This window comes from Trachinotus anak, unplaced genomic scaffold (assembly GCF_046630095.1).
Source record: "Trachinotus anak isolate AG129_WGS33_773 ecotype Australia unplaced genomic scaffold, CSIRO_AGI_Tana_v1 ptg000014l, whole genome shotgun sequence".
Taxonomy (NCBI): Eukaryota; Metazoa; Chordata; class Actinopteri; order Carangiformes; family Carangidae; genus Trachinotus; species Trachinotus anak.
The window spans coordinates 14,922,607-14,940,025 of NW_027273865.1; the positions used below are offsets into that span (position 1 = coordinate 14,922,607).

At 39.6% G+C, this 17,419-nt stretch overlaps 1 protein-coding gene across 4 annotated transcripts; it reads left to right on the top strand.

Moving 5' to 3' along the window:
* Positions 1-1,767: 1,767 nt before the first annotated feature.
* On the top strand, positions 1,768-17,177 carry tmprss4a (transmembrane serine protease 4a). 4 transcript variants are annotated; one of them, XM_071495773.1, is made up of 14 exons: positions 1,768-2,351; positions 5,463-5,807; positions 11,582-11,636; positions 11,921-12,064; positions 12,315-12,467; positions 12,568-12,694; positions 12,826-12,945; positions 13,474-13,517; positions 13,898-14,060; positions 14,157-14,323; positions 14,645-14,740; positions 14,843-14,985; positions 15,250-15,402; positions 15,768-17,177. In XM_071495773.1, exons 2-14 carry the CDS (start codon positions 5,802-5,804, stop codon positions 15,777-15,779), a joined length of 1,383 nt encoding a protein of 460 aa, XP_071351874.1. In that variant the 5' UTR covers positions 1,768-2,351; positions 5,463-5,801; the 3' UTR covers positions 15,780-17,177. The 4 variants fall into 4 exon arrangements, with proteins under 4 accessions (XP_071351874.1, XP_071351875.1, XP_071351876.1 ...); XM_071495774.1 differs by having other exon boundaries at positions 13,477-13,517; XM_071495775.1 differs by lacking the exon at positions 5,463-5,807 and having other exon boundaries at positions 1,798-2,351.
* The last annotated feature ends 242 nt before the right edge of the window (positions 17,178-17,419 follow it).

A 17,419-nucleotide genomic window follows, 5' to 3' on the forward strand; every position in this document is an offset into this window, starting at 1 on the left:
CATATTAGCATAATAGCATGTTGACATTAGCTCAATGAACTGCTGTACAGCCTCACAGAGCTGCAAGTATGGACGTAGATACTTATTAAGAATGCTACAGTCGATATCAATCATATTGGTGAGTGCTAAAAGTGACAATATAAGCATAAAAGTTTACTCCTGGTCCTTGGGAACAGATTATGTAATAAAATAATCACAGCGCAAAGGTCAACTTGTTAGTTTCTGAACTAAGAATGAGGAGTCTTCAGAGAGGTTGCATATGGAAATCCATACTCTTAGGTCTTTCATCAAAACAGTACAATGTCAATACACACCATGTTAGGCAGTGGGCCTTCCTCTGGCATCCAATAGGAACATGATCATAGGCAGTAGATTTTTTGCAATGACAGGCAAAAGTTAAGTTAGTTGGTTCTGATTTGCCTGCCGTGCAATAAAAATGGAAATTAATGTCTTCGACCCAATCAAATTTGGTCCATTAAGGCCAGATTAATGTGTAATCTAAATTTGGCTACAGCATATTCATTCACTGTCAACATAATTCATAGGTTTTTACATGAGAATGCAAGCTCCCAGACATTTTCCTCACCTTATTCCAAGGAGAGTTTGATAGGCCAGTCAAACTTAAACTTAAATATTTAGAATTCTGTCTGAAATGTGTAAAATGGGTAATGATGTCTTTCTGTATAGTAGTGTTAAAGAATGTTATCCTCTTACTTGTCAAATTCTACATTAAGCATGTGTGATACCCTTTTCCTGCTTCTTGAAAAAAAAAATCTTACCTATTGTTTCTTAACTTTTCTAGTTCCTGTATTTATGTCTCAGTGTGTTTATAGGTTTCCCCTGGGGAGCACTAAGCAGAGAAATCAGTTATTTTCAGGACATCTTTTGGGGATTTCTTAAAAATATGGCAGCAATTTTCCAGGAAAGATTTGCCTTTTATCATCAAATAACACCCAGAGGTAAAACTGATACTCCTTCACAGTGATCAAGGCTATGATAATTAATCCCTCCACAAAGTCCTCTACCTATTATGATATCATCTATCACTATGCCATGATTCATAGATCGATGTGGATAGATTCAACCTGGTCAAATCGAATAAGAGGTGGTGTATTTCACAGTTCTCAGCAGATAGCACAAGTGCTTCCTTATCCTGTAAATCCATTCATTTAATGTCGGTCAGGTGCAGTGGGGGACAGCCAACACAATAACACCATTAGATAATAAGTGTTTTGTGTTCCCAGTGATGTGATCCAAGTGTTGTGTTTATTGTTTATGGAATATCCACACAAATAAACCTTATTACTGACTCTCTGAAAACAATCTATCTTGGAATTAAAGAGATTGTAAATGTACATGTAATCAATTTTGGCTTAACATAGACATTGTTGATGGAGCTTGAATATCTCTTTTTTAATCCAGTTGAGTCCTAGTTTTCCCTTCCTTTTCTTTTGTCCTACATCCAGGAAACGTCATTCACATTTTTCAAATTCAAATGAACTTCCCCTAAATATATCACATAACTGATCTAACATTCGCTTGACAACAATCTGTTTTTTTTGAGAAAAAGAAAATCTGAATTGTTAAAAACAGGCAAAGAATTGCGGGTTTCCCAGATGAGAGAGGGACAACATAAATACTTTAGACGCCAGGGAACATGAAATGTGAATGTGTTAATAATTAACAAGTTATTTTTCATGCTGCAATTCCCCTAACTTCCCTCTAGCTACATACCAAGTTCCATAAAATGCACACCTGTGTAGGGTGGTGTAATGGCTTTGGTAGTAAACTGAGGTGGAGTGCGTGTGTGTGTGTGTGTGTACTTGTACTTGCTACATAGTAAGGACCAAAAGAAGTATTTTACTAACGGAGTGAGGACATTTTGGGAAAGTGGGGACATTTTGGCCGGTCCTCACTTTTTGAGACACCTTAAAATCACATTTAGAGGGTTAAGACTTGGTTTTAGAGTTATGGTTAGAATTAGGTTTAGGTTAAGTTTAGGGTTAGGGTTAGACACTCAGTTGTGATGGTTAAGGTTAGGGTAAGGGGCTAGGGAATGCATTATGTCAATGACTGTACTCACAAAGATAGAAGTACAAGTATATGTGTGTGTGTGTGTGTGAGAGAGAGAGAGAGAGAGTGTGAGTGTGAGTGAGTGAGAGAGAGAGAGAGAGACTCAGATAAGTTGTTTGCAATGACAGTGGAGGGCAGAGGGTGGCCCCTGTCGAAACAATAAAAGTCGACTGAGAAACTCCTGAGAGAGATGCTGAATTTCAGAGACTAGGAATACTATTTTCCACCAGTTTGACCCTCAAATGCTCTTCTGACAAGAAGTGACAGCTGCTTTACAGGTGAGGAAGAGTACAGTGGTGTGAGGAATATTTGTGTGTGTGCATATTTTGGATTGTTTTTATATCTTCTGCTTTTTTCCCAAATCCTTAAAAATGAATGTGTTTATTTGTGTGATATATATATATATATTTTTTTTAAATATTTTTTTAACTCAGCCAACTCAGAAAAGAACTTTGATCCATTTCTAATCAAGTGTCCTACTAAACTATAGTAAACCATCCACGTAAGCATGACTGATAAGGATGCATGATGCCTTAAAGGAAAGTTCCACATTTTAAATCTGTGCTGCCCAACACATTTTTTAAAGTTTAGTGCTGATGTTTTTTCTTGGTCTATTTGGGTCCTGAAATGTATAAATAATTTAATTGCTCTCTGAAGTTCTTGAATAGAATTTAAAACAAAATGTTTAGTGTAAAATTTACTTTCAGATGTTAAGTTAAAATAAAGCTAGCTGTTTTACAAATAAGTGGTAAGGTTTGTGCTCTAACAACAGATTTTTCTTATATTCATGTTAATTTTTGCTTTGCTCAAATAATAAGGGAAATGCTTCAGTGTAACAAAAGAACATGATGCTAAGTCCATGCTTAACTTTCTCATATTTGCAATGAATGTGAACCTGCAGTCACACTGTTTGCAAGTCAGTGAGGAGCAAATTATTATCATCAACATTTTCTAAACATATCAAAAGTGAAAAAGTTATATCAATGTTTAAAAATACTTACTTTTACATACTCGTTGTGAATACAAATATCTCAGCCCTGGTGGTATTCTGTTAATATGTAAACAATCTGGACCATATGCCGTTCAGGAAGTCAGGAGTCTATTTGGTTGTCCTTGAGCTTTACATGCACCCACTATCAAAAGAACACACCAGTGTTTTTAGCAGCAAACATTGTGTTCGCTGACAAAGAAACAAAGAATAATGAATTTTATCTGTCTGATTTGGGCTGTGTTCAGCTGTCATGCTGTGAGAGCTAATGGGATTATGAACAAAATCGACCAGTTTGACTAAGCAGAACAATGAAAGCCTGGAGTCAAACAAGGGCGTTACCAAAGATTTATTAGATCTCTGTATTGCTCTCACTTTGACTTTTATAGTGTGTGCAAACATCTCGTCAGCCATTGTTCACCCACAACAGGCTGTCAGACAGGATAATCCTTGTGACTGCAAAAGAATTCATGTGAGTGGGAAATCTTCCATATGAGAGAGGATTGAAAATGGGTGATTTGCTGTAAATACAGTCCAGTGAAGCACTTTGAAATTAAACTTACTTTAACTGAGCACAGTCAGTCAAACACACAAAAGGAGGTCATGCAATGTTTTGGCAACCTGAATATCATCACCCCTGTATCTACCTTCCTACTGTTGAAGAAAATTCATTCAATCCAGTTCAGTGTTTGCTGCAGTGGTGTGAGTTTAATTGTATTCCAGAATACAGTGAGCCTACTGACACAGAGCAGGTCTGAGGCAATAGACTGACCAAGAGTGAAGGGCAGGAGAACAGTTATACAGTAGGCACAAGCTGGGGGTCACACAGCATGTAAATGCTGATCGTATAGTGGTTACAGATATTGTAATTAAGCAGGATACAGGTACAAAACAGAGGAAGGAAGGCTATTTGCATTACCAGACCTAAAGGTGTGATACACGGAGGGTGTGGTGACCTGTATGTAAATAAATTTGCTTCAGTTGTTACAGGCATTGCGTAGACCTCACAGTGTAACTCCTATACCCAGATTAAATCACTTAGCAAGGTAGTGGTATTGTATGACAGTTAATGAAATTAACAAGGCAAGACAGACAGGTGCCAAAGTCCCCAATACACAAAATGTCTATTTTCTTCCTCACTACCTATCTTAAATCTACTATGTAGTCTGAGAGAATTACTAAGGCCACAGACCAGTGGACTAAGCGAGGAAAGGTTGGGAATGAGCTTTAAGGTTCATTGCATTTAATAGTCCTGGTCAAGCGACACATTCACCTGCTGTTTGTGACAATGACTCTTTCTCTCCAACAAACCATTTTTCTGTCTTGCCCCCACCACCACCACAATCACCCTCAGCTGTCTATGCTCAGTGTCCCATAACATTCACAGTGGCTTAATTTTGACAAGCACTGACCTAGTGACCAGAGTGCTCATTGGGTGCATCCTTAAAGGGTAATTTAACACTTCAGAAACACAGGACAGAAATGTTCTGCTGTATTGATGTCTGATGGTTTGAAACATTTAGGCAAGTTGGATTTCTGACCAAAAAAGTTTTGTCAAAACATGTCTATGCCACATTTTACAATAACTCATATAAAATAGGTTTAAGACGTGTAATTCCATCTTGACATTCTCATCAGCTTCAGCAGTTCTTTGTGTTTAGTGCTAACAAGCAAATGTCAACATGCTAACATGCTAAACTAATGTCTTTAACATGGTAGACATTATTCTTGCTAAACATTAGCACATTAGCATTGTCATTGTGAGTGTGTTAGCATGATGACATTTAGCTTTTAGTATTTAGCATTTAGCCCAAAGCACCACTGTAGCCCGGCAGCTGCTAGCATAGCTGCAGATTCTTGAGGCATTGAGGCATTTGTCACATTCCAGTTATATCAATACTATGAGACGAAACATGGCATGAGTCACAGTTTGATGTCAGAAAAAACCTCCTGACTGATACCAACCGACTTCTCATTAGACTGTCAAAACAATACAGGTTAGAAAAACCACACCTCAGCCTCAGGGCATAACACTGGACACACGCAGACACATACACACCACTGTTAACTTCATGTTGTGTCGGGGCGTATGTGAGTGTGCGTACACGGAGCACTGCGTTTTTGCATGTATTTGTATCTTTCCAGGTGTGTGGTTGTATGTTTGGGTCAAATTTGAGAGGCAAAAACGTCTCTAGGGAGAGAAGGACACAAAATGGGGCAAAAAAGAGATGGTGTACGCTTATGTCCAGAGAGTTTAAAAAGTTTGGAGTGGGAGGATGTGTGGGAGGAAGGACAGAACTAGGGAAGACACAGGGAGGGAGGGACAGACAGAAGCGAGAGAGGGGAGGTTCAGGTGTCAAGTTACCTGGAATACTTCAGTTTTGTTTTGTTTTGTCAGCAGGGCTTGGTCATCCAAAAACAGCTCTACCTGAATCTGCGGAGCATCGAAACACAGCGTGAGACAGAGGGGGGCAAGTCAGCCACCCTTCAAGCCAGATCCAGTTACACTGCCATAGAAAGAAAAAGGGAGAGCAAGAGAGAGGGAGAGAGAGGCTGCATCAAACCAAGGTTTTGTAGTTAAAGCCAGTGGAGCACGCAGGTGAGAGGAAAAGGACGAAGGACATACACAGTATAGTGAGTTTCTAGCGAATCCCACCTCCAGTGAGGGAGGGCAGTGTTTACTCTGTGCTGCCCATCAGATGAGGTGCATCTGGGACTTACCGAGAAAGACAACTACATCATGTGGGTGAGTGCAACTGGAAGTAGAATCAACATATTCATGATTCACGATGCAGGAAGATGACAATTCAAGTCACTTGTTTCCATTAGTTGGGTCATTTGAATAGCATTGTTGATGTTTAGTCTGGAAACAAGTTTGTTATCATACTATGGCACTAAGACATATTGACACACAAACAGTTAAACCAGTTTCTGCAGTATACTGGCTCAGAGCCGTGGCTGTGTTTTGCATGTTGGAAATGTCATCTGCTGCTAAATGGAAGCGCATGCTTCCTTGTGCTTTACATCCAGTTTCTGATGATAGGTGTGTGATCAGGTAGGAGCACAGGCTCATAATGATCCTGCTGATACTCAATAGTTTTATTTGGTTTGGGTGGAATAATAATATTGTTTTTCCTGTAAGTCATTTTTTCATGATGCTGTTGTAACGTTTGTTCAGTATGTATGTGTGCACCATCTACCTCATTATATGCGTTTGCAACCGTTTGTGTTAGTGAGTGCAGCCTAAACCAACTACAGCATGCAGCTTTGCTTATAATTATAAACACACATATGTTGTGTTTGTGCCTCTAAGCATTTAAACATGAGTGGACAGCACTGGTCTAGATCTCCAGCTTTGATTAAAGCTCATTCTACATGTCACAGGTAGTTTCTTAAAAGCCCTTTTGTGTACATTTCAGTTACGAGGAACATAATCCAACAAAACTGAGAAGCAGCAAAGGGAACATCATGTTTGAACAAAAGGTTTACCGTGTCACGGCTTTTATCTGTTCAGGCTGACCCAGTTATGCTTTTCTGCTGGTGCTCGAGCAGTTCCCACTAGACGTAGTGGGTCCACCTATGGCTCAATCTTACTCAAAAAAGAAACAAAGTCAGGTTTATCAGGTTGGCCGTTAAAGGAGAAATAAGACGTCGGATATGATTAAGCTTGGCCACTGCTTTCTGGTTGTTTTTTAAGACAGCTCTGGCTTGTAAACTGGTTCATCTTAGTCATAGTACCAGAGATGACATTTATGTTTCCAAGGGTGCTGTCATCATGTGTCATCATATAACAAACAGATCCTGTATTTTCAGGAATGTGTTTGTCCACTTATGCCAACGTGACGTTATTTCGCTACCTTGTGGTTTCCTAGGTTAACTTATAACCTCCCACTTTTTCTGTTCTGTCTCATTCATCTTGTCTATTGAACTCATACATACATCAGGCGATGATGACCTGGTTTCCTGTACTTTTTTTTCCACTGAGATTTCTGCCAGTTGATATTAATGATGAGCCTGTGTGATTCTTTCAAGAGTGTTAATCAGTATGTTTTTTAAATCAAATTATTCATTTACATAGATGTATCACTTTGATAATTATGATATTATGGGTTTTGAGACTGATATCTTGGGATCCATATACTGCTGGAAACTTTATGTTAAAAAAATATCTAATCTGGAAAATCAGATTAAGGTGTCAGTCTTTTGGGGAAATTAAGCAGAGGAATATCAGAGTCATTTTATATCCCTTTACATAAATGGAAAGAACACAGCCATAAACAGATAATTTGAAATGTTACTATAAATGAGTACAAGTCTTGTGTTACATACCAAAGTGCTGCAAGGCTTAATGCACACAAGTGAAACATTCCTTGTTTCAATGTAAGGAGAAATCTGAGACTGATTGGACAACCCAAAATGTAGGGTAAAGGAAAAAAATGTCTGGATCTCTGACACATGCAGTCTTTTATGCAAGATTCATGTAAGATTCTTTTATATAAGAGTTTCTCAGCAAAACAGTATAAGCCAACATAGCTAATTTATAGCAGGAGCTCCCCTCCAAAAAAAAAAAAAAAAAAACCTGTCCAACAGCATTCTTTGCCCGTCTCTCTTTTCTCGGTGTGTTCCTAGTATTTGACTGACAACAGCCATCAACCATTATTTTCACCACTCTTTCATCAAAACTGATTTCGTGCACTTCCTTTGACTATAGTAATAGCAACAGAGTAAGTCCGGCAGCAAAGTAATATGCAAATGCGGGAGTTTACAGCATACTTAAAGCAGAAGTGAAAATCTGAGAACAGTATATAGTGGTGTTCCCAGTTAACTATTTTGTTAAGCTATGGTTTCTGGCAATTCCTCATTTAGTCATCACAGAATGCACATTAAGTTTTTTTTTAATCAAACAAAGTATCAACTGACATATAGTCTATGTTTGTAGTTCAAAAAATGAATGACAAGCTGTGAAGACAAGACAAAAGCAGAACAGCTGGTAGACGAAAGTGCTCTTCAAACTGCCTGCAACTTTACACCATGGGCTGAAATCCTCCAAACAGGCCAGTTAGCAGCCATACTGATGTGACACTTGAGCAGCTATAACACCACAGGATGAGCTGTGTTCACCCTTGATGAGTAAAAGCACACATGCCGCAGTGTCTTTCTGTCAACTTCAGAAGTTGCACTGAGAATAACATATGAAAATGAAAGTGCCACAACAAACATGACCTCTGTTTGTGCACCAGGAAATGGGTTTGGATTGAATAATTTCAGACCTATTTCAAAATGTGGTGTCATTAATCCATTGTTGAGATGTTGGTGATTAATAACTAGAAGCCAGCTTATGGAAAAAACAAAATAAAATCCTTCTAGCACACTGTATTGTGTAATTCAACACTGGGCTGTTTAATGGTGCTTAACTTTATCAACTGGTTGAGCCAGAAAATATCATGTGATTACACCAGTGTTGGGCTCAGTTAACATTACGTTACTGTAAAGAAGCTATAATCAATTTTTTTTTTTTATAATACAATGTATGAAATGGCATCGTGATAGTTGTCGCTCATAGTGGTGAACCTATGGAGAATTATCACCTGAACTGGCAGGTCTGAGCTGTATCTTGAGTTTCAGGTCACAGTTCAGCTATTACTTCACTTTACAACTTTACTGTTTTGGTGTTGTGGTCTACTCTCACTGCTGTTATAGCATTGTTTCCTGCTACCTATGCTACCCGCTCAGCACCAAACAACAGACAAACACAGTTAATCATTAGCTGGTGAACATAGTAGAGCATTTAGCAAAGAGCCAGATATTTTCCCTGTGAAGCTGGCGTTAGTTTCCACTTCTGCATTCAGGTGAAAGGTTAACAGAAGTTTTTTGAGTGACCAATACTTTGATGCACAAATTGTCGTGAAATGGTGCTATATATTTAACTTAAACCCTTAAAGCTGATCAAAAACTGCTGTCAGATTTTTGTTCCATACAACGACAGACCAGAAAAACCTAAGAAAACTTTTGATTTTTAATAGTCAAACCTGAAACTGATTAACAGGTTGACTTCAGTAACTGTTTTAAACACAGTTTCCGATTTGGAAACCTTTATTTTATTTGTGAAAACAAAAACATTTACTGCTTTTGTCACAACAAGACCATATGAGAATGTCAAATCTGGACTACATTATCCCACAGATGCTTAAGACTATTTAAAACAGTTTCAGATTTTTAAACCCTGCAAATCAGAAGCAAACTTCAGAAGTGTTATTTTCCCTCAGGAGTTGCCTGAGACCAAAATACTCAATATTGGACTCAGATTCAACATTGAAATTAACTTAATTGTGACCTTCTTTCTTCTGTGGCTCAATTGAACTGTACCTTGAACCTGTACCTGTAGAAAATATGGCGGCACACCTGCGACAAATACCAACAAAGCTCACGGAGTGGCTAAACATTTCTCAGCCACAGCCTGTGAAAGCTAACTCATAACAACTCCACATCCCCCATACTCACACGACACCTCTGCTGTAGGATATTTAACACAGATAGAAACTGAGAAGGTGTCGCCTTTCGGTTTTGGAGGTGTTTAATGAGCGCTTTTTAGCTAGCCCCGCTAGCTAACAGCACAACTCTGAGCACAATCTCAATGCAGGCTCGCAAAGTCACTTAAGCTAGCGTTAGCTGCTTTGCCTAGCATAAGCCACCGAGTTAAGCAGACACAAAACGTAAATGAAACCGCTTTAGGGTTACCTTGTGCCACCTCAATCTGCTCTTTCGGTATCTATATTACCACGTCTCCGCCACATTTAAGCCGCTGGGCCAAGCTAACACACGACTTAAGAGACCAAGCTGATCCCCAGGCTGCGGGTAAGAGTGAATGAACCGTCCCTTGACTTGTCCAAGTGTAATTATACCGAAATTCAACAACGCTACAACTTAACGTTATTTAAAAAAAATAATAATAATAAAGTAATCAGCCAAGAGTTTCCAAGTTGGAACTTAAATGTGCAAATGTACAAAACTGGGATTACAGATTGAAAGATTCTGTTTTCAGTCCAGTCTTCATGAATGAATTTACCAGGTTTTTGTTCTCAGTCAGTGACCGGTAAATATTGGTCACATGAACTACACAGTTTAGTTGTTTGTTGCAAGAAATGTCACAAAAGTGGTGGCATTACTTTTATATTTGACAATCAAAACTTGGCGGAGACATCTTGAAATAATTTATTTTTGTCAGTTTACTGTTGTACATGACAAAGATCAACAGCAAAACCTGAGAATGTGCAGAATTTCTCACTTTTTTAAAACTTTTATTTACTGCTGGTGATAAACAAGCAAAAGTTTGAGTTTAAATGAGACCGATCAAGCCAGGGTGTAGGCGCCCAGGCTTTAGGCCTGTGACAGGGCCTACCATCATGGTCAGAGGCTGTTCCCACCCTGGGAAATTAGGCCCAGCATTGGGTCATAGATACAAATTAATTTATATAATCTGTTTAAAAAAAAAAAAAAGCATATATTTCTGGTGCACAGAATACTATTTGGGTTTTTCCAATCTGGTTTTTTTTTTTTTTTTTTTTCCTGTAAAATTTTGGATAGTTTTACCCCTTCAGGCTTCATTTTCCTTTTTCAAGTGAAAGCCATTTGAGAAGGGAAAACCGCCCCGTAAATTACTGGGTTGGTCACAAAAATGTACGTCCTGTATCAATACTTAAAAAACAGAAAGGCTGGTAACCACAACTTCCAATTGACTAACTACTGCTTTTATTCTGCAACTTGTGCTACACCCTACACACATCATTCAGACTGAAATCTACTCTATATGCAGTTATGCAACCAAGATACAGCTGATACCCTGCTCAAGAATATTTGAATGGCACTGTGCTTAAACCTGGCTCCTGTGGTTGAAGGGCAGTCACACCTGTCTATACCACCCTGCAGTATTACAGTGTGTTCTGTCTCTGCAATATCAGTTGCATTTGAATGGAAGACTCAATGAGTCCCAGTGGACCCCACCACACTACGCCCTACTGTCCTGTACATCTAGAGTCTGTCGCTTTCATGGCGGGGTCAAATAGTCTATGTGATAACAGATCATGGGAACTGCCCGCAGCATATGGAGTGGTTGACATACACGGGGTGGGGGCACATGGGTGTAACGTGACATCTTACAGTGGCACACTATGTTCCATGTGTGCATTGGTAATCCTTTATGGCCCGTCCCTTTGATATGTTTTGTATTATACAACTGTTTGACAAATGGCTGTGCTGTAGCCTTTTTAGACAGGTGGATGCAATTTATGTAATAACACATAACCACAATCACCAGAAAGATAAACATATGCAAAGATATCATGTAAGCTCAGATAATTACATGGAAACTTCCACACAAAATGACACAATCACAAATCTACACCTCCTCCTGGACGCACATACTGTTATATTTCCTCTCAGGCCATGCCATGCTCACTGTTGTTTTGACACCTGTGCTCACCTTACCCCTCGTTTTATGTACCTTTGTTATTCTTTCCTTAGACGATCGCCCAGCTGCCAGAGGAAAGCTTTAGACCATTGAACCCCAGGCAGGCGGGTAAGCTGTCAGCTGTAGTTGGTTTTGTCTTAATATACAGTATGTTGCTATGCTGATTGAAGAGTTCTGTGAATATCATGTTAAACACCTGGAAACGCTAGTATGGGACAGTACTGAGAATTTGCAGCACATTTAGTATGTACCGCCTTTCTCCACTTGACTAATTTGCACCTCTTGTTGTCCCTTCATTTGTGGTTTCTAGTCTCTCGTCTCACTTCTGTATTATTTTGTCACTTATGTGTGTCTCCTCGTTGCGATGATTTTGCTCCTATTTCTTCCGTCAGCGTTTCCACAGCCAGGCCGCCGCAGAAAGCCGATGACGGCCCCAAAGACTCAGAAAGACAAGGCGGCTAAGCGGAAGAGAGTGCTGCTAACTGTCTTGACAGTTGTGGTCATACTTGGCATACTGGCCACTGCAGCATATTTCAGTGAGTCACAATTCCTGACAGTAGTTCCTTCCTCCAAAGACGCGCACAAACACAACAGGATGGCATGCCAAACAGGCCCCACCTTCATGTTTCTATCAGACTTCACTGCTTAGATATTGGAGAGATGTGCTTTGCAAATTCATGACAGGATACAGTGTCATTTACTGTATATCAAATCATCCGAGCAAAATGTTTTTCTAACCCATGTTCTTCCCCTGTATTCCAATTTGTCACCCCCTTTGCCCTCCAGTTAAGAAGCTAATTGAGAGCAAATACTTCTTCTGTGCGCGCTCGGTCAGGTTCATCCCAATAGACCAAGCCTGTGATGGGAAAGATGACTGTGCAGGAGGAGAGGATGAAATTACTTGTTTATCAAGCTTCACAGTCAACACTACCTTTCCGGGTAAAGCAAACACCTGACTCTTTCTCGCTTTGTCATCACAGACACAAGAACAAAGCTTGAAAACTGATTTTCTTCCTCTCTGTGCCATTCCGCCCTCCAGTGCGTCTCACGTCACCTAAGCTCGTCCTGCAGGTGTACAGTCCTGGCTCAGGTTGGAGGAGTGTGTGCAGTGACGACTGGACCGAGCAGCACACACTGACAGCATGTAATCAACTGGGATACACGTAGTAAGTTTACACCCACCACGGATGAATATAAGTAAAATTAGCAGCGCATGGATTGTTTTGCTAATTTAATGAATGGGTTATTTGACCCTGAAATCAACTCATACACCTCCACCCCCCTTCTGTATTAACAGTGAACCTCGTAGCACCAGTGTCCGAGTGGACACTTTAATATCTTCCCTGAAAACTGGACCATTCACAGCCATCAGACCTGGGACTGCGACCACACCCATACATCAGGCTACCATTGACCGGTAAGGATAATTCATGACTGCACAGATCTGAAATGATCTAAAAATAAACCAGTGCTGTTTAGGAAACTGCTGCCTTAGAGTAACAGCTGTCACTGTCAAACAGACAAAGCTGTTGACTGAGAGCTCATTCCCCTTTGAACTGTTGACTTTAGATATAAAGATATAGCATATTAAAATGCATATTCATCTTTGCTCTGTTCCCCCTTTTTAACTTTTGCTCTTACTTTCCACTTTCTCAAATGTCCCTTGCACACAGATACAGATTCAGTTCTCACAGTTTCTCTTCCTAAAACATAAAAATCCCACAGTATTTGTTCCCTCTCTGTCTTATCCCCTATGAGAGTGAACAAAACTGGCAGGTATTTTTCTCAAACAAAACAAAACAGAAAGAGACAAAGTCCAACAGAGGGGTGAAGTTAGGTCAACACAACATTTGACTGTGTATTTTGTCAGTTTGATTAATTGTGTGGCCATATGTGGTTCATGTGTAACTCTAAATATTTGACAAATGGTTTCTTCTTCCAACAGCAGAGTATGCAGATCTGGATCTGTGGTATCTTTGTCCTGTTCAGGTGGGTTTTATTTTTAGAAAAGCAACCTATGAGACTAACATTGTTTACAGCCTTTACAAGGCTGGTGCTCTTTAACAAGAGTGGGGCTCATGGATGATGGGTGGATGATAACATGGTTGTATGGTTAGTTTCACACAAACAGGACCTTACATGTCTACAGTAAGCAGCACAACTCTTACTTAGCAACATGTGACGGGGTAGGTTCCTTAATTTTGTACAATAAATCAAAAAAGGGGGAGTGCAGGGAAAGAAACAAATCTACCGTGAACTTAACTGTTTGACCTGAATGATCTAGATGGATAAATCAATAAAGACAGAAAATACATGTTAGTAGTTAAATGAACCACTGTAAAGAAAATTGTTTTTCCTTTGTTTGTCAGACTGTGGACAGGTGGGCGTTAAGGAACGTATTGTTGGGGGTACAGATGCTGTCATCGAGGACTGGCCCTGGCAGGTCAGCCTGCAGCAGGGTGGCCAGCACACATGTGGAGGTACACTGGTGTCACCGCGTTGGGTAGTCACTGCTGCCCACTGCTTTTCAGGGTCAGTGCAGCTTCCATGTTCACCATTTTCTGTGAATTTCCAATTTTGTTAACAAATACATCAACTCCTGCTCACACTGTTTTTTGGACCTTGCAGCAGTAAGAAGGAGCTGAGTCGCTGGAGAGTGGTGTCAGGCCGGACATACATGGGCACAATAGGAGGTTCCTACGTGGACAGAATCATAGTGAATGGAGACTACAATCCATCACGAAACGACTATGACATAGCACTGATGAGGCTCAGCAGACCGATCACAGTGGGAGGTTAGAGTTGGATTTAATACTTATAAAAACGCATGGACAGAAATTTCTGCACCTCACCAACTGACAGTCATTCCTACCGTATATTGGTTAACTGACTTAAGGGAGTCAGTGGCTTAACTTCAACCTCAAAAATATACAGTAGACTTTACTATATTGCCCTCTAGTGGAGTATATGTCAAATAGGAAGCTCTTCATTACAGCTCAAAGTCTGCCAGTGTACTCACTTGATAACTTTAACTATACCCTTAAACAGCACTTTTAGTATGACAAAGGTAAATACTAAAAAACTTGCATAATGAATGCACTGCTCCTGTCTCCTAGATAGCCGCAGGCCGGTTTGTCTACCTCCTAAAGCCTTTGGCCTCGCTGCTGGAGCTACCATGGCCGTGACTGGCTGGGGATACCTGGAGGAAAATGGTGAGAAAGCTACACACTACTTTTCATCATTACCAACAGCAATCCCATTAATAAGAAAAGACTACTTATCACCCAAATGCTGTCTCCCTGTTCTGCCATCAGGAAAGGTTTCTCCTTCACTTCAGAAGGCCAACGTCCCCCTGATAGACCAGGCTGTGTGCTCCAGTCCCACAATGTATGGTAGTGCCATAACCCAAAGGATGATCTGTGCAGGTTACCTGGAGGGGAAAGTGGATGCTTGCCAGGTAACTGACCACTGATTCCAGTCAATATCCGTACTGATTAGTACTGCAAAAGACAAAAAGAATATCTGATATGAATATTTTTAACCTGACAACCATGTCTGTAGTTTATTGCCTTTTAAACTGGATCGATTTCAAGTTGTACTGCTATAGGCCTGTAGCTTGGTAGTTTTAGTTCGTAGAATTATCCGATTAACATACTCTTCTGGCAAAAGGTTTGGATATTAAAATGGTATAAAACTGTTATTGTGGTTTTATGAATCCTAGGGGGACAGTGGGGGTCCTCTGGTGCACTCGAGGTCCTCTAGATGGTATCTGATAGGAGTGGTGAGCTGGGGCGTTGGCTGTGCCCGGGAGAGGAGGCCAGGTGTCTACTGCAACGTGGAAGAGATGCTCAACTTTATTCATACAGTCACTGAGGTACAGAATAGAGAAAATGCTAATTTTTTCTGTAAGTAATGTCCTCTTACTAGGTTTTTCCATAGGTCTGCTCTTAGCAGTGCAGTTGAGCAGACTTCATTTGACTGTGAAGGGGACTTTAAATGAAATCTGACAGAATGAAAATTATAGTATAAGTTCTGGGAGGGAATCAAATCACAACAAAATTATTTCTACTCAAAGGCTGTAGTTGTACTTAAGAAAAAAGAAAATGATAAAAAATAAAACCCTAAACTTAGAAAAATAGATTTATTGTTAACAAGAAACTACAAGTAAATATACTTTACAATTGCTGCTGCAAAATATACAAGGCCCAATCTGATCATTTTTTTTCTCCACCCTTACAGAAAAATCCCTGAGGTTCTCCACCATAACAAGCCAGCCACCACAAGACTCCAACATACCTCGGAGAAACTGTGAAACTAAAAAAGTTTTTTGTTTCAGTTAACTTCAGTTAACCGAAGATGGGAGACAGGAGAGAAAGGGGAAATTGAAAAGATGCATCTCACAGCAGCACAGATGAACTCTTAAACACAGCCATGAGCATAAACACTGCACTTATATATATATACACACACACACACACACACACACACACACACACACACACACACACACACACACACACACATATATATATCATACAACCTTATTACAGGTGTTGTTTGTGTCATTTCAGGTTCTTATCTCAGGGGACAAGTATATTTATGTAGCTGTCTGCTGCTGGCCAGTCTGGGGTCCTCATAGTGGAATGCACATCCAAACATGTTTTTAGCAAGAACTGTTCAAACTGTTTTAACTGTGAAGATGTTGAACCTTACCAGACTGGCAGAACTCAGACCTAATGTACTTGATGACTATGTGCTATGACTTTAGATGTGCAATGTGTTATGAGGGTTCAGATGGTAAACAACAGTGTCAGACCTGTGGTATACTAATGCCAACAGAAGCCAGTGAGAAGCCTCAGGTTAATATAATATTATTAAAGCCCAGTTAGATTAATGCATTCATGGTGCTGAGTCAGTTGATCTGAATTTTGTCCCTATTAAAGGGAAAATGCACCTTTTTACAGCACTGATGATGTGCCTGCTTCTTAATTCAGAATGATCGACAAGAGCAATTAAGTGGAAAGTGAGAATTACTTGACCTTACTGTGTGTGCAGATTATTGACAACGAATCTAATTATGCACCGAAGACTATAAAATCACACTGTTCATAGTATTCATAGTGCCTCTACACTGAGTCTGCAAGTGTAATCAGATATCCAGTGTGCCTTCAGAAAACTCTCACCATAGCATATTCAGGGTGGAGGTCATTGAGTTTATGCCTTCTAAGTTAAGAGGATATAAATGTAACTTCCTTAAATGAGTTAGCGAAACAGGGAGCGTGGTGTTTTTATTTGTGAACTCTGTGCACTAAACCAAAACCTCAACATTGTTTCTTCCTTTTAATCATTCCATTTGTAGCAAAGTAAGATACATCAACCTGTATTTTTTCATTCTCTGCTCCATAGAGATCAAAACAAAATAACAATAAACTGGCACTTCTGAATTAAAAATGATAGGTAACAAATCGTGTTGTATACTATAAAATAGCTGGACACAAGTGGGATTTTTTTTTCAACGTTTGCATACAGTGTGGTGAATGGCAGTAGCTGATAACATTTGACTGTATATATGGTCTGTGTAGATTTTTATATGCCTGTAAATACGTTGTACATATAATAAAGACATTTTTCTTTTTCTTGGCCATTGGACAACTGACTTGATATTCTTTGCAAGTTTATGTGCTGGAAACTGGATCTCGTCCTCCTCCCAACACACACACACCCAAAGTTAACAAAAGGCAACATGTAAATCATTATTTAAAGTGGGATCAAAGATGATACAAATTACAATTTTCCTTACAAATTTGTGGAAGTTTGGAACAGACTTTAAAATATAAGACAAAGTATTGTCAAATTAAATATTAACTTAAAAATACAATTAGGAAGAAGTT

Bases quoted from the DNA above. Each gene is read 5' to 3' on its own strand.
- tmprss4a (XM_071495773.1), top strand. The intron at 12,065-12,314 runs GTGAGTCACAAT...TTTGCCCTCCAG, and splicing joins GGCCACTGCAGCATATTTCA to TTAAGAAGCTAATTGAGAGC. The intron at 12,946-13,473 runs GTAAGGATAATT...TTCTTCCAACAG, and splicing joins CATCAGGCTACCATTGACCG to CAGAGTATGCAGATCTGGAT.